The sequence below is a fragment of the Pelodiscus sinensis genome, chromosome 29 (assembly GCF_049634645.1).
Source record: "Pelodiscus sinensis isolate JC-2024 chromosome 29, ASM4963464v1, whole genome shotgun sequence".
In the NCBI taxonomy this organism is placed as follows: domain Eukaryota; kingdom Metazoa; phylum Chordata; order Testudines; family Trionychidae; genus Pelodiscus; species Pelodiscus sinensis.
The window spans coordinates 8406753-8419626 of record NC_134739.1 but is presented as its reverse complement, the minus strand read 5'-3'; the positions used below and the strand labels follow the sequence as shown (position 1 = coordinate 8419626).

General features: G+C 57.9%; 1 protein-coding gene across 1 annotated transcript in view; it reads right to left on the bottom strand.

Annotated features, from left to right (window-relative positions):
- Positions 1-12874, bottom strand: part of VAT1 (vesicle amine transport 1) — a 34742-nt gene that overhangs the window by 4390 nt on the left and 17478 nt on the right. Inside the window, exons 2-5 of the mRNA XM_075911407.1 lie at positions 10075-10282; positions 9444-9614; positions 9242-9331; positions 6639-6880 (exon numbers count right to left, since the gene is read on the bottom strand). Of these exons, the coding sequence (XP_075767522.1) occupies positions 6639-6880; positions 9242-9331; positions 9444-9614; positions 10075-10282 (711 nt within the window). The remainder of the gene's footprint in view (positions 1-6638; positions 6881-9241; positions 9332-9443; positions 9615-10074; positions 10283-12874) is intronic.

The following is a 12874-nucleotide window of genomic DNA, read 5'->3' as shown; positions in this document are numbered from 1 at the left end:
GAGAACCAAGCCTGCCTCTCCGTCCCCCATGGGAGGGGACAGGCCCATGCAGTGGCATCTGTGTGGTAAGGTTTTCATCAGCAGCATCCCCTCAGATCAGCAACTGCTGCGCAGCCCCACAACGCAGACCCTTGGGCAGCTACTCCATACTGCCTGAGCTCAGACATCTCTCAGGGCTGCAAGCTACGGGGCGTGGCACTGAATGGAGAGCCAGGAGAGGGGGGGGGTTCGGGCTGATGGGTTACACCGGCACCATGAGGGCTTCCCGGCCCTGCTGCCGCACAAACTGTGCCAAAGCAGTGACCGGCAGACAGCCTTAGGTCAGGAAGGAGAAAAGCTTTGAGCTGCCCCAGGCACTAGGCAAAGGCCAGCAGTCTGGCCAAAAGCACACAGCGCGTCCTAGCCCCCAGCATTAGCTGCACTGTGTCTGGGACAGGCCACGTCCGGAGGGGACCGGAGGGTCCTCCTGCTTCGAGCCCCGGACGAGGCCGTGCTCTCTGTAGGACTGCGCCCGCTTTAGTCTGTTTGGAAAGGCCGGGAGAGGCAGTTGGCCTTCAGCTCCCTGGGACGAGCTGTGCCAAGCAGACATGCCAATGACACACTCGTCGTTCGCCAGGCAGGACTGTGTCCTTCCGGAGCTCCCTCACGCTTGAACCTGCCGGCTTGTTACCAAGCGGCTGCCCCGAGCCAGGCAGGCAGGGCCGCGGCTGTCGGCTGGTAATGCAATCAGAGCCCCATTGCGCGCAGCTCTTCCCGGCAGAGCTCGTGTAAACAGAGGGCAGGTGAACGGGAGGGCAGCAGATTCATCTCCCGGCCAGCTGGAGACAGCCAGCGCTCCTAGTATCCACTCCCGTTTGTCTTTAGCAATTCACCCCTTGCCCCATTCACCACCGACCAAGGCCAGTTCCTCCAAACAGAAGCTCCAGGTTAGGAATCCAAAGCAAGGGGAAGGGAAAGGCAGGGAAGATGTTTTACCAGGGAACCACCCGCGTTTCTCTCCGGCTCTGGAAGGGCCTCCCAGCTGCATCACAGAACTGCACCCGCAGAAGGGCCGCTCCACAGCATTTCCCAATAGCAGCATGGTCTCAACAGCTAGCAGGCCCAGCAGTGTGAGCAAACCCCTGCCTCGCCTGCTGTCTAGCCAGGGCATGCTGGGGAAAATGACACTGCAGCATGGGACATGTGGGACTCTACACTGGCTAAACCAACCCCTCCTTTGCAGAGCTCAGGTGTGCAACGTTGGGGCATGAAGCAGGTACCGCTCCACTCGGCATGCGGGGCCGGGAGCCAATCGGACAGACAGACGCCAACGCCTGTGGGCTCGTGCACCAGTCCTGTGCTTTGCTAGCAGCAAAAGGGCTACGAACCAGCATCACAATCAGCATTCCCTGGAAGCTGGGTGCTTGGGCAGCCACTCAGAAGAGATTTCAGTGCTGCCCAGCTGATTAGCAGAGCACCCACAGCTAGGATTCTATTGGTGGTGCACATTTGCACATGCTTTAGTGCAGATAGAAAAATTTATTCCGCACACCACTGGCACAGATCACACCCCCTTTCTTTGGCCTTCTGCTGCAGAGACCCTAGAAGCAGCTGCTCTTTCTGCTCCTCTCTGGAGATGAGCTTGGTCCCTGGGTGGGCAAGAAGCGCTAGGACACCTCCCTGCATTACTGTCCATTCACCGATTGCTGAGATGATTCAGCTGGCTGCTGTAGCAGGGACAGTGAAGTACAGAGCAGCACAGATTTCCTGGACCACTCTGAGCACCCCGCACCCTTAGACTGAAATCAGAGCAGTTTGGTAGAGTCCAGCAAACTCCGGAGACTTCACCACCGGTTTCCATGGGGCTACTGACCAGCTTCCAGGTAGGAACGCCGTGTCAGGCTGCCCGCACTACCAATCGGCTCCCCAATGGAGATTCTGTGCTGCTGGAGAGACTCAGTTCCTTCCAGCGCTGAGCACTTCTCCCCTCCCTTCCCCCATGTTTGCTCTCACGACTGGGAGCTGGAGAGGAGGGTTAAGCCACTCGAGTGTGTTCAAGAAGCTGGCAATCTCTGCAGAGAAGAATGGGCAATACCACTAACACAGCCCCCCTCCTCCAGAGAACACACACGTGACCCACGCGTAGCCAGACAACCTCCCTTGCTCTGGGCAGACACACAGCGCTCAGGGACAGTCAACAGCCAAGCGGTCATTTGACTTGCATTCCAGCCACCTGCGGGATCCTTTGAAGGCAGACTTGATTAAAGGCCTTCACAGCAGCCACAGCAGGCTTGGAAAGGAGTCAGGTGGTTTTTAAATGGCGCTTTCAGGTGCGGATAGGTTTCCGGTTCAGTGTCAGAGTCTCACCACCTACCGCCTGCAAGCTGGCTCCGGCCCATGGCTTGCCTTGATCCGGCCCGTGAGGATCAGGGCTCACCACCTGCAGCCCCCTCCCTCCCCCACCTCACCGCCATCCCCTGGCCCCTTCCTGCTTAAATGCCAGTCCTGCTCCTTGCACCCTCCTTTCCAGGTTGTACCTCCAACCCCATTTCCTGCATCCCTTCCCACCCAGATCCTGAACCCCCTCCTTTTTGCTTCCTCCCAGAGCCTAGGGGATCCCCACAAAATCCATTATCCCTAGACCCCCCCTGGAAGAGTTAATCCAGCTCTGGGGAGTAAGCCCTGAGCCTCAGCACCTTCTCCCTCCAACCCCCCATGGGGCTGGTGCTTGAGAAGAGTGAGGGAAACTTTTTTTTCCCTGAATTTCAGCTGGGGCGGGGGGCACCACACCTGTGAGGGGTTTTTTCCTTCTCGCTTGGGGAGGGCTGTGGGTTTTTTGTGTTTATTCTTCTCACTTGCGTGTGGCCCCTGACTGATTTTTCTGTGGGTTAGTGGCCCCCCCACCCCAAAAATGTTCCCTGCCCCTGCTCTAAAGTCTTAGCAGTTGTGTTATGCCCGGTGGGTGGGAACAGCTTCCTCAGGCCCTGGGCAAAGTGTGTGTGTTGGGGGGAGAAAGAGCTGGGTCCACGCCCCCCAGGAGGTGGCATTGAGTGGATGGGGCAGGGTGGGACAGCCAGCACTGCCCGGGCTGTGGCTCAGACCCCCTCTCCTGCCAGCCCCGAGAGCCATGTAGGCAGCTATTTAAAGGGCCCAGGGTTCTGGCTGCCGCTACAGTAGCAGCGGAACCAGCCCAGAGCCTCAGGCCTCTGACTTGCCAGGCCTTGGGGAAAATACCCCCTTTGCACCCCACACCGCCCCCCTCCCTCTGTGGTGGCCCTGGTTGTCGCGGAAACCAAAGCATGTTATGGCAGGCCCAGCGTCCACATCCAGCTTATTCCAACCCGGAATCTCATTTGACAGTCCAGTCCTGGGCACCCCACAGCCAGCTCCGAGCACAGGGCCCCGGGCACCCCACAGCCAGCTCCAAGCACAGGGCCCTGCTCTCCCAGTCCCGGGCACCCCACAGCCAGCTCCGAGCACAGGGCCCCGGGCACCCCACAGCCAGCTCCGAGCACAGGGCCCCGGGCACCCCACAGCCAGCTCCGAGCACAGGGCCCCGGGCACCCCACAGCCAGCTCCGAGCACAGGGCCCCGGGCACCCCACAGCCAGCTCTGACCACAGGGCCCTGCTCTCCCAGTCCCGTGCACCCCACAGCCAGCTCTGACCACAGGGCCCTGATCTCCCGGTTCTGCGCACCCCACACCCAGCTCTGACCACAGGGTCCTGCTCTCCCGGACCCGCGCACCCCACAGCCAGCTCTGCGGATGCCCCTCAATCCTGACCCGCAGGCTCCCTGCTCCTGGTCTCTTGCCAGGAAGCGGTAAAGATGCCAGCTCTGTCTAAGAGCCTATTTAATCTGAATTCATTGTTTCACTGCACCAGGCCACCAGCGGTGACAGGAAACTAGCACAGTAACGCTCCTCCATCCTCCTGCCAGGCATTGTTTTCTGATCCCCGAGCCTTCCAGGGCCCTTTCCAATACGCATGCTCTTAAAGGTCACTCTTCCAAGACATCCTAGCCAAGGGCTGATGTTCTACAGAATGGAGCTGGGCCGGGCAGGGCCTGCGTCTGGAGAATTCCCACATGAGTAATGCTGGTTCGAATCCATCTCTTCCGACAGGCGGGGTTTACATTCCAGAGGGACTCCCCCGCCTCAGAGACAGATTTCAGGGTGAAGAGCGCTGAGTCTCCAGCAGGATTTAGCAGGACATAAGGGAAGTCGATGGGCGCGTCCCCTTTTTGTTGCTTCACCCTCAGATTTTTCTGCTCATTAGGAACTGAGACGGCAGAACAATGACCCACCCACGTGCAGTTTCCTCAGTAATGCCTGAGCCCGAGTTCAATGCCGGAAAGGGAGGGGTCTGGCAGCACAGACTGCTTATATGTCAGACTGACCACAGGGGGGCAGCAAGCAAGTGCACCCCTGCTGCCCTAGGCCGGCCCCAGAAAGCAATACTGGTGACCAGGCAGCGTGACCTCCACCGCCCCGAGGGAGCAGCTGCTGACTGCACCCCCCTAAACCCTGCACCCCCAACCCAATTCCTGCACCCCTCACTCCCTACTCTGAGTCCCCACCCTCTGCCCTCACTCCTGCACTGCCCCCACTCCCAGCCCCCTACCCGGAAGAACCTGAGCGACGCCAGGTAAATCCTCTAGGGGTAAATACAAGTCTGGCCCCACATGGCCACTCCCAGCTCCCCCTTTGTGGGGAAAACGCTCCTCCTTTCCGTGGGCTGGCTGCTCAGCCGAGCTCCCAGGAGCCGGCCAGAAGAAAAGGCGCACGCTGCACCGGGAGGGAGTCACTCTGCAAAGGGGCAGAGCGCGAGCACTGGCGCCTCCCCCTCAGCGCGAGGCATCGGCATGCCACAATCAGCACGCACCCCCTGCAGGATACGCCGCCTTCTCCTCGCCCTCCGGGAGACGCTGCTGCCGCCTGTGCCAAGCCCAGGTCGACGTACAGAGAAGCCAACAGGACAGGGTGAAGTCCGCCCGTTGGCCTTTGCCCCAGGACTCCGCCATCCCCTCACAGCAGGGGGGGTTGCCCCGTTCCTGCTCCAGGGATTCTGTAGCTCCCCAGCACGGTACAGGGCACTTGGGGGTTAAACCAACTTATGGGTCAGTCCCCTCCCCCCACCGCCAGCCCCAAAAGCAGCTGAGCAACAGAGCGACAGCAAATGGGTCAGGCAGACGCTATGCGCATTATGCCGCCGTTGGAGGCCGCCTGCATCTCACTCCAGATTACCCCGGGATCGCTGCTCCAAGATGCCACTTAGCACTTGGCAGTCGGTGCTTTGTGTCCTCAGGCTCCACTGTCACTAGCAGCCACGCCCAGCACAGATACTAGGAATCCTGCAGCTCCATCAATCCTGTGAACAGCCGCCCGTTTGATAGCCTGCTTCAGTTCACACTGCGGCGGACAAGCTCCCTAAAAGGGACAATCTAGCCAGTGTCCCCTCTGTTCTGTGGGGGGGTCCTCCAGCCTTGGGGGGCCTGCCACAGGTGTGGGGAGCTCACGTCCAGCTGGAGCAGCCCCTGTCCGTGGTGGGCCCAGTTTGGCCAAAGCAGTCCCCATCCATGTCAGAGAGGGCCACTCCTGCCCGGCCAGGCTGCAGCGGCTCCACCCTCTGTACCCCCGTTTAACTGGGGTTATATATCCCTATTCTGCAGTGCAGAATCTAGGCATGCAGCAATGTTCCCTCTAATTCTTTTTTTTTCTATTCATGTGCAGAATACATTTTGTTCTGTGCACCAAGGCACGTGCAGATGTGCACCACCCACAAAACATCCTGCCGGCAGTGAGAGCTCTGTTCATCAGCTGGGTGGCATTGGAATCTCAGCTGGGCGGCTGCCCAAACACTCAGCTTACCTGGAACATTGGGGTGAAGCTGCATCCCCTGGCGTGAAGGGGTTTCAATATCTACAGGGGTTACAGTTTGGTTCGCCGGCTCTCTGCACCCACACAACACCAACCGTTCCAGCCCCCCGGCTCAGTCCCTGCCGGCTGGGACTGGGAGGAGGCACAGAGAGGTTAACACACTAGAAAACGCCCTGCGAGAGCAAGGGCCAATGCTCCGTAACTACCTGGAGTTTTTCGGGAGCAAGTGGGCTGCACTCATCCATCTGTGCAGAGCTACTGGGGCAGAGACTGAACTCAGGTGTTCCAGAGGAGGCCAATTATTGTGTGTATTATGATCGTGCCCACTCAGGGATCGGGGCTGCTCTGCGCTAGGCGCTGTACACACACAGTGCCTGCCTCAGCGAGCCTGCAGCTCCAAACGAAAAGGGCACTGGGCACCGTTAACCTGCTTCTCATGGATGCCTGAAAGCACTGCACAGGGGCGGGGGCCCTCACGGTGCAGGAGATCTGGGTGCATTTCCCAGCCCCGACGCTCCCCAGGGGACTCTGGGCCAGCCGCTTAATCCCCCCGTCTATGACATGGAAGGCACAGTCTTCCCTTCTCCCACACTTTGGCTGGCTTGTCTCTTCAGCTTACAAGCCGCACCCACCCCTCGCCCCTGGCTCAGGGACTATCTCAGCACGGATGGGTCTGGCACACAGCCCATCTCGGCGGGGGCCTTGACTGCAAAGCAAAATCAAAGCGCAAACACTAAACGCAGCCCAGAGCTGCCCAGAACCCAGCCAGGCCCAGGACTCACCTGCTCAAAGGGCCACACGGAGTCTATTTTGGGCTTGATTTTGCCCTGGCTGTACAGGCTCAGCAACTTGGCCACGACGCCCCCGACGAGCTCCAGCTCCTCGTCCAGGTAGCCCAGGTGGTAGCCGCACACGGCCTTGTTGAGGTGCAGGAGCTGCAGGGCGTTGATGCTGAACTGGTTCCACCACGTCTTCGCCATGGCCATCAGGTTCTTCTTCTGCCCGGTGAGCAGGTTTGCCACCCCTAGGAGGAAGCCACGGCCAGGGCCATGCTCAGAACCTCACACAAGGCTCCCACCTGGCGAAAAGCACCCAGGGCACCGAGCACCCTCTCCACCAGCACACGCCGAAGGAGACAGAAGGTGGCTAAGGGGGTCAGGTCAAGCCAGGGTCTGCCGAAGAAAGGCCGAGGCAAACGGGCTTCCGCTGATGGAACAGAGACCTGCTTTGGCAGGTAGACACCATGGGCTAGAGGAAGTGTGACGGGTCTGATCACAGAGGTCCCCTTGGGGCTGCCCCCCGATGTGCTGATCATGCTACCGAGCCTGCCCACCCACCCTCTGGAACGCCCCAGAGCGGAGCTGGGTCAGTGTCTGTGTTGCTGTGCAGGGGAGCGGTTACCCTAACTCTGCACCTTGTTTGGGGGAGAGACCAAAGTGTCTGGCCCTGCAGGACAGGGTGATGGGGCGCCCCGGAGGACAGACAGGCGTGATTAGCACAATGGGGGGGGACAGCCCCCTGGGGGCCTCTTGTGATCCAACCCATGACAATAAGGATTCAACATCTGATAGTTTATCACCTGTGGAGAGGCAGCGGCTCAACAAAGCCAGATTTCGGTGCCAAGCCAGGGAGTCTAGCGCATGGGAAATTACTGGATTTTAGCATCAGGAGCCAGCGGCGTTGGCCAAATGAACCCTGAGCTAACATTTTGGAACCTGGGCCGCAGGAAGGGTTAACCCTGCCAAAACACCCTGCAGACTGGAGTCGGGAGCCAATGCCAGGGGATGGAATGCAAGCCAGCGTGAGATTCCTGCATGTCCCGCCGGGGCTGTATGAGGGCTTTGTCTGGGGGGACAGAATGCCAGTGTTTCACTGCTGGGAAAGGGAGAAAGAAATATTCTGACGTGGCAAACCCACACACCCCACAGAAGAAAAGTGAGCGTCTAGGAGGGCAACGCATTAAGTCAGCCTGAACTGCGATCAACCCACTGCAACCGATCCTGTGTTCAGGACACAGATCCCACTACTGCCTGCACGTGTGTGTTGGCACTGCGGAGCAGCTCTCTTTGCAGGGGAGAGGCAGAAGGTCGTGTATGGAGCGGAGCGAACCATGTCCCTTGGGTAGGAAGAGAGGATGCAGCTCTCCAAGCAAGGCAGGAGTGATCCGCTGCCCCCAGCAGAAATCTGGCTTTCTAAAGCATGTGACACTCCAGAGAGGGTAGATGTGAGAATTCTAGTTAATGGAGCAACCAGCCACTGGAGGCTGCTGTCCCTCAGGGCCTCGCTGGGGAGAACAGACCGTGCAAAGCCATGCAAAGCCACCCCCCTCCAAGCCCTATGGCAGTGGTTCTCAAAGTGTGGTCCCTGACCATATTCCAGGTGGGCCGTGAGCTCAGGCCCACCCAGCGGGAAGCCTATGCTGATACTCCATCCCTGTGCCCCCCTGTGACGTAGTGGGGGTACCTGGCTGGTTTCTATGCTGCTGGCTCTGGGGTAACCCCCACTGGCTGCCGTGGGTACCACGACCCAGCAAAACAGGATGAGTCACTATGCAAACCAGTGGCCAGACACCCCCCATGGAGAGGAACAAAGGAAGGTGGAATGCTGCCCTGGCTGGGGGGCAGGGCTGGAAGTTAGTGAGTTTGTTGCTGGCTGTCTGAGAGCATGGAGGAGAGCCTAGGGGAAGGGGCTGGAGTTTAGGGGCCCAGTCTCCCCCATCTCAAGGGGGCCTGAGGCATCCTAGCCCAGCTCTGTGACCAGATTCCATCTGTGCTGTGCTGTATCCTGGAGAGGCAATAAACTTCCCCTATTCCACCGGCTGGTGCAGTCTGTTTGTGCCATTTCGGGGTGCAGGAGACGGGGGACCCCAACGCGCCGTCACACCCCCTCTCCATGAGTTCGAAGTGCCCGCTTTCCACTGTGGAGGGCGGGCGGGGGGGGGGGGGGGGGGGGCGAGCCTCATGGGCCAGATCTGGCTTGCAGGGGAAGGAAGCGGCTCTGTGTGTTGCTGCCTCCCCGACCCAGCTGAGGGGCAGCATGGGAAACCCGCTCGCCTGATTCCCGGAATCATGGTTAATGGGAGCAGAGGGGGGCGGTGCCTGGGAGCAGTGGCAGGAACAGAGCCAGGTAAGTGTCCCTCATCCCAGACCTTACACCCCCCCCACTCCAGTAGCCTCCCTCCCTGAGCCCACACCTCCACCCCACTCCAGCACCCCACCTGCATCATTTTGTCATCGTGGGTGGTTGGCTGGTGATCTGCAGAAACGTGCATTGAGCAGGGAGGGTCACGAGCCAAAAAGTTTGAGAACCCCTGGCCTTTGGTGTGACCGCACCCTACAGGCAATCTGGCCGGTTCAGTAGATGCATCCTCCCCCCTCAGACTCACCATAGGTTATGAGTTTGCCCATCGGCTTCAGGAGGTGGAAGGCTTTGGAAGTGTCCGATCCTCCCAGGGGGTCCAAGACAATATCAACACCTAGAGAGAGTTTGCGCAGAGAGTAAGAGGCCGTTTATTCCTGCCTCCGGAGGGACGGGCAGGGTAGGGGTGTCGCCTGCCACCTCGTCCTACCCGCAGGCGCTCATGGTACCTTTCGGGGAGATCTTCCGGACTTCCTCCACGTAATCCATCGTCCGGTAGTCAATGGGGTGAGTGACTCCGCTTTCCCTGAGGGCGTCATGCTTGGAGGCGGAAGCCGTGCCAAAGATGGTGACGTTTTCCACCGTCTTGCAGAGCTGGATGGCGGCCGTTCCCACCCCCCCTGAAACAGAAGGCGACAGAGGAGCAGTCAGGAAAGCGTCAGAAACAAATCAGTCCCCTCTTGTGAGATGTCCCCTCCGCACACCTGGCCCCCTGCCGTGGCTCAACCTCTGAGCGAAAGGTGTGTCCGTGGCACAGAAAAACTCAAGCAATGGAGCGCTAGACGGGCGCGGGCTCATGAATACGGCCCTGGGCTCCGCCACCTCACTACGGCGCTTGAAGGGGCTTAAAAAAAATCAGATCCATCCAACTGGACTGCATAGCACCCAACAGCCCAGGCATGGCCAGGACCTGCACAGAGCTCAGTGGGCTATTTTGCCAACCCAGCACCTGTGCAACCGGTCTCAGCTTTTGTATCAGGTTTATCACCCTCTTGTCCAAGTGCTTAACTCATCTCGCACCTCCCTCCCCCCAGCTAAGCGGGCTGTTCCGGAGCCAGCTCCCCGTGAGCAGCACAGTACCGGCAGCCATGTGGACGAGGATGCTCTGGTTGGGTCTCAGGTTCCCGAAGTCAAAGAGGATCATGTACGCCGTGATGTAGTTGACCAGGAAGGCGGCCGCTTCCTCGAAGCTCATTCCGTCGGGCATCAGGTAAGTCTGATTGGCTGGGACAGTGATGACTTCCTGCCAGAGCCCCGCCCTGGCCAGCACCATCACCTTGTCACCAACCTAAAGCCAGAGGGAGAAAGGAGGGTGGATGGTGGGTCGGCAGAGAGGTCGCACTGTAGCTACATCTCTGTATTAATCACAAATCTCTACATTCATCATTTCCTCATTGAAGTTTTGAACAGGGATATTAAATATTGGTTAATTGAATAGTCAATTAAGCTCATGAATTCTTATCGGTTAGTCGACTATTCTATAGTCCCCGGGGGGTGGGGCCGGCAGCCAGTGTGCTCCGACCCCACTCTTGGAGAGTCCCCTGCCATCCCAGGTGGGAGCTGGTCTGCGAGGAAAGCCAATTTAAAAACCACCTTCCCTTGTGGACCTGCCACCCCGCGCTGCTGCTTCTGATACAGAGGCAGCAGCATATCTGGGGTGGGTGGTCTGAGCTCCCACAAGCTGGAACGGAGCCTGGTTGCTGGCTAGCCTGCTAAAAAATTACTGGTGGGAGGTGAGGGGGGAAGAAATGCGTGTGGTCTATAGCATTCACCTATAAGCTTTTGCTTATCGGTTAATCGGTTCACTGACTCGATTACATCCCTAGTTTTTAACTTTGTATCAAGTCCTTTTACATAGACACTTTGTACCTTTTCTTATAGAACAGAGACACTTCTTTGTATTACATCTTGGTAGAATAGCCCCTAAAAAGGAGGAAGGCGAAGAGAATGTCCTTGTGGAGTGAAGGAGGTGGGAATGGATAAGGCGAGCCCTTCCGGGCAGTTTGGAGCGGGGATGGAAGCTTGACCCAAGAACAATGAGACCTGGGAAGTGGGCCCATTGAAAGACGATTGGACATATGGATGCCTTGGGAGTCAGCAGCAAGGGCCTGCTTTGGGAAGCCCCCTCTTTGATGGGGAATGTGGCAGCGTTGAGACACCACCCAGAAGAAGGCGCCACAGAGGACTAACTGCATCTGCATACGACGACGCTCACAGATTTTGCATATGCATAAGAGGATAGATTTGCATGAGAGGGGAGCTACTATAAATCTAAGACATCTTGCAGGAGGACCCCGGGTTTCCTCTTGTCAAGGGGGGAGGGGAGGGGCACCGAACCGGATCGGTAGAAGCCCAGCTCTGCCCCTCCCCCATCTAACTCACCTGGCCAGTGCGGTTCAGGGGAGCAACTATTGGTAGCAACAACAGAACAGAGTGTGCTTTTATGTGTGTGTGAGAGAGTGTAATAGATCATATGCATATGATAAGTGTTGATTGCCAGGTGTATTACCAATAAAAGTGGTGTTTTGCCTTATCCCCCTGAAAAGATCCTGTGCAGTATTTTAAGTACAACACCACTCAGCATCTTCTGCACCCCATTCTGCAGGTACTCAGCCTACAGCACCAACACCAGTTTCTTCTCAGACAACGCACAAGTCTGCTGTGCCTGGCCTGCCGCTGGTCTCTGGCTGGGAACGCGATGGCTCTCCTCCTCCTCCACAGAGTCAATATGCGTTTGCCACGTTTCTGGACACAACCGAACTCGCCATGCTGGCTGGGCTTTGTGCAACAGACTCCATGGGACAAGGGAGCAGCAAACTTCTGGCATTTAGTTTCACTTACAACTAGGGATGTAATAGGGTGAATGTTTAAACGGTTAATGGAGAAGCATGAGTTTATCGGTTCCTCTAACGGTTACATGCCAGCTCCCAGGGAGCTGCCATGCCACTCTGCTGGCTCTGTATCAGAGTGGGGCAGCAGCCGGCTTTCTGGGAGTGGGGTCGGGAGCCAGAAGCAGGGCTTAAAAGAGGCAGCAGAGGTAGCAGCTGGCTCCCCCGGAGCGGGGGAGCAGGTGGGAGCCAGGAGCTGGCTTAAAGGCAGGCTTCTGGTACACATTGGCTCCCGGGGAGCCGGCTGCTGTCCCTGCTTTATATTGCAGAACCTGCAGCATGTAACCGCTAAGATTTTTTAATGGTTACCTAATTAACCGCTTTTTAATCTCCCTACTTAGAACCTGACACGTGGGCTGAAACCTGAAGCAAGGCCGGGTGGGATTCCCAACCAGGGAGCAAGAAGTCCAAAGCCTACGATCATTCTGCGACATCTGCTTCCTGTTGAGAGTTCTCTCTCCAGCAAGTGCCTGGTCCTCTTCAGGGTTTACCAGTTAACCGCTTAAACGGGCTCCCGTGGGCAGGGGGCCCAGCCAGACCGGAGCAGCTCTCCATCCATCCAGAGGGCTGCTCCAGCCCAGCCAGACCGCCAGTTTAACAGTAACCTGTAAGCCTCACCCTTACCAGATGATGCTTACCAGTTAACCAGTCACATCCCTAGTCCTGTCGAAGGCAGCAAAATGCAATCTAGGGACAGGAGCATGAATGGAGACTCAAGGTGAGCGCGCTCTGATAGTTGTGATTACAGAGAGAAGTTGCCCTTTCTACTTTCAGAAGACTGGCACATGGATTGTCTGTTGGCCCCTAGCCTTAGGGCAGGGACCAGACCGTGTTCTGTAAGGCACGTTCCCGGCTCCCTGACAGTAACAGGATATCCAGGAGTTGACCTGCTCTGAAATGGATACAGATGCGGTGTGGAACAGCCCGGCAATTTTGTTTCAAGCGATACTGCGCATTTCTCTACAGACAACTGCAAATTCCACTCGGGTTTT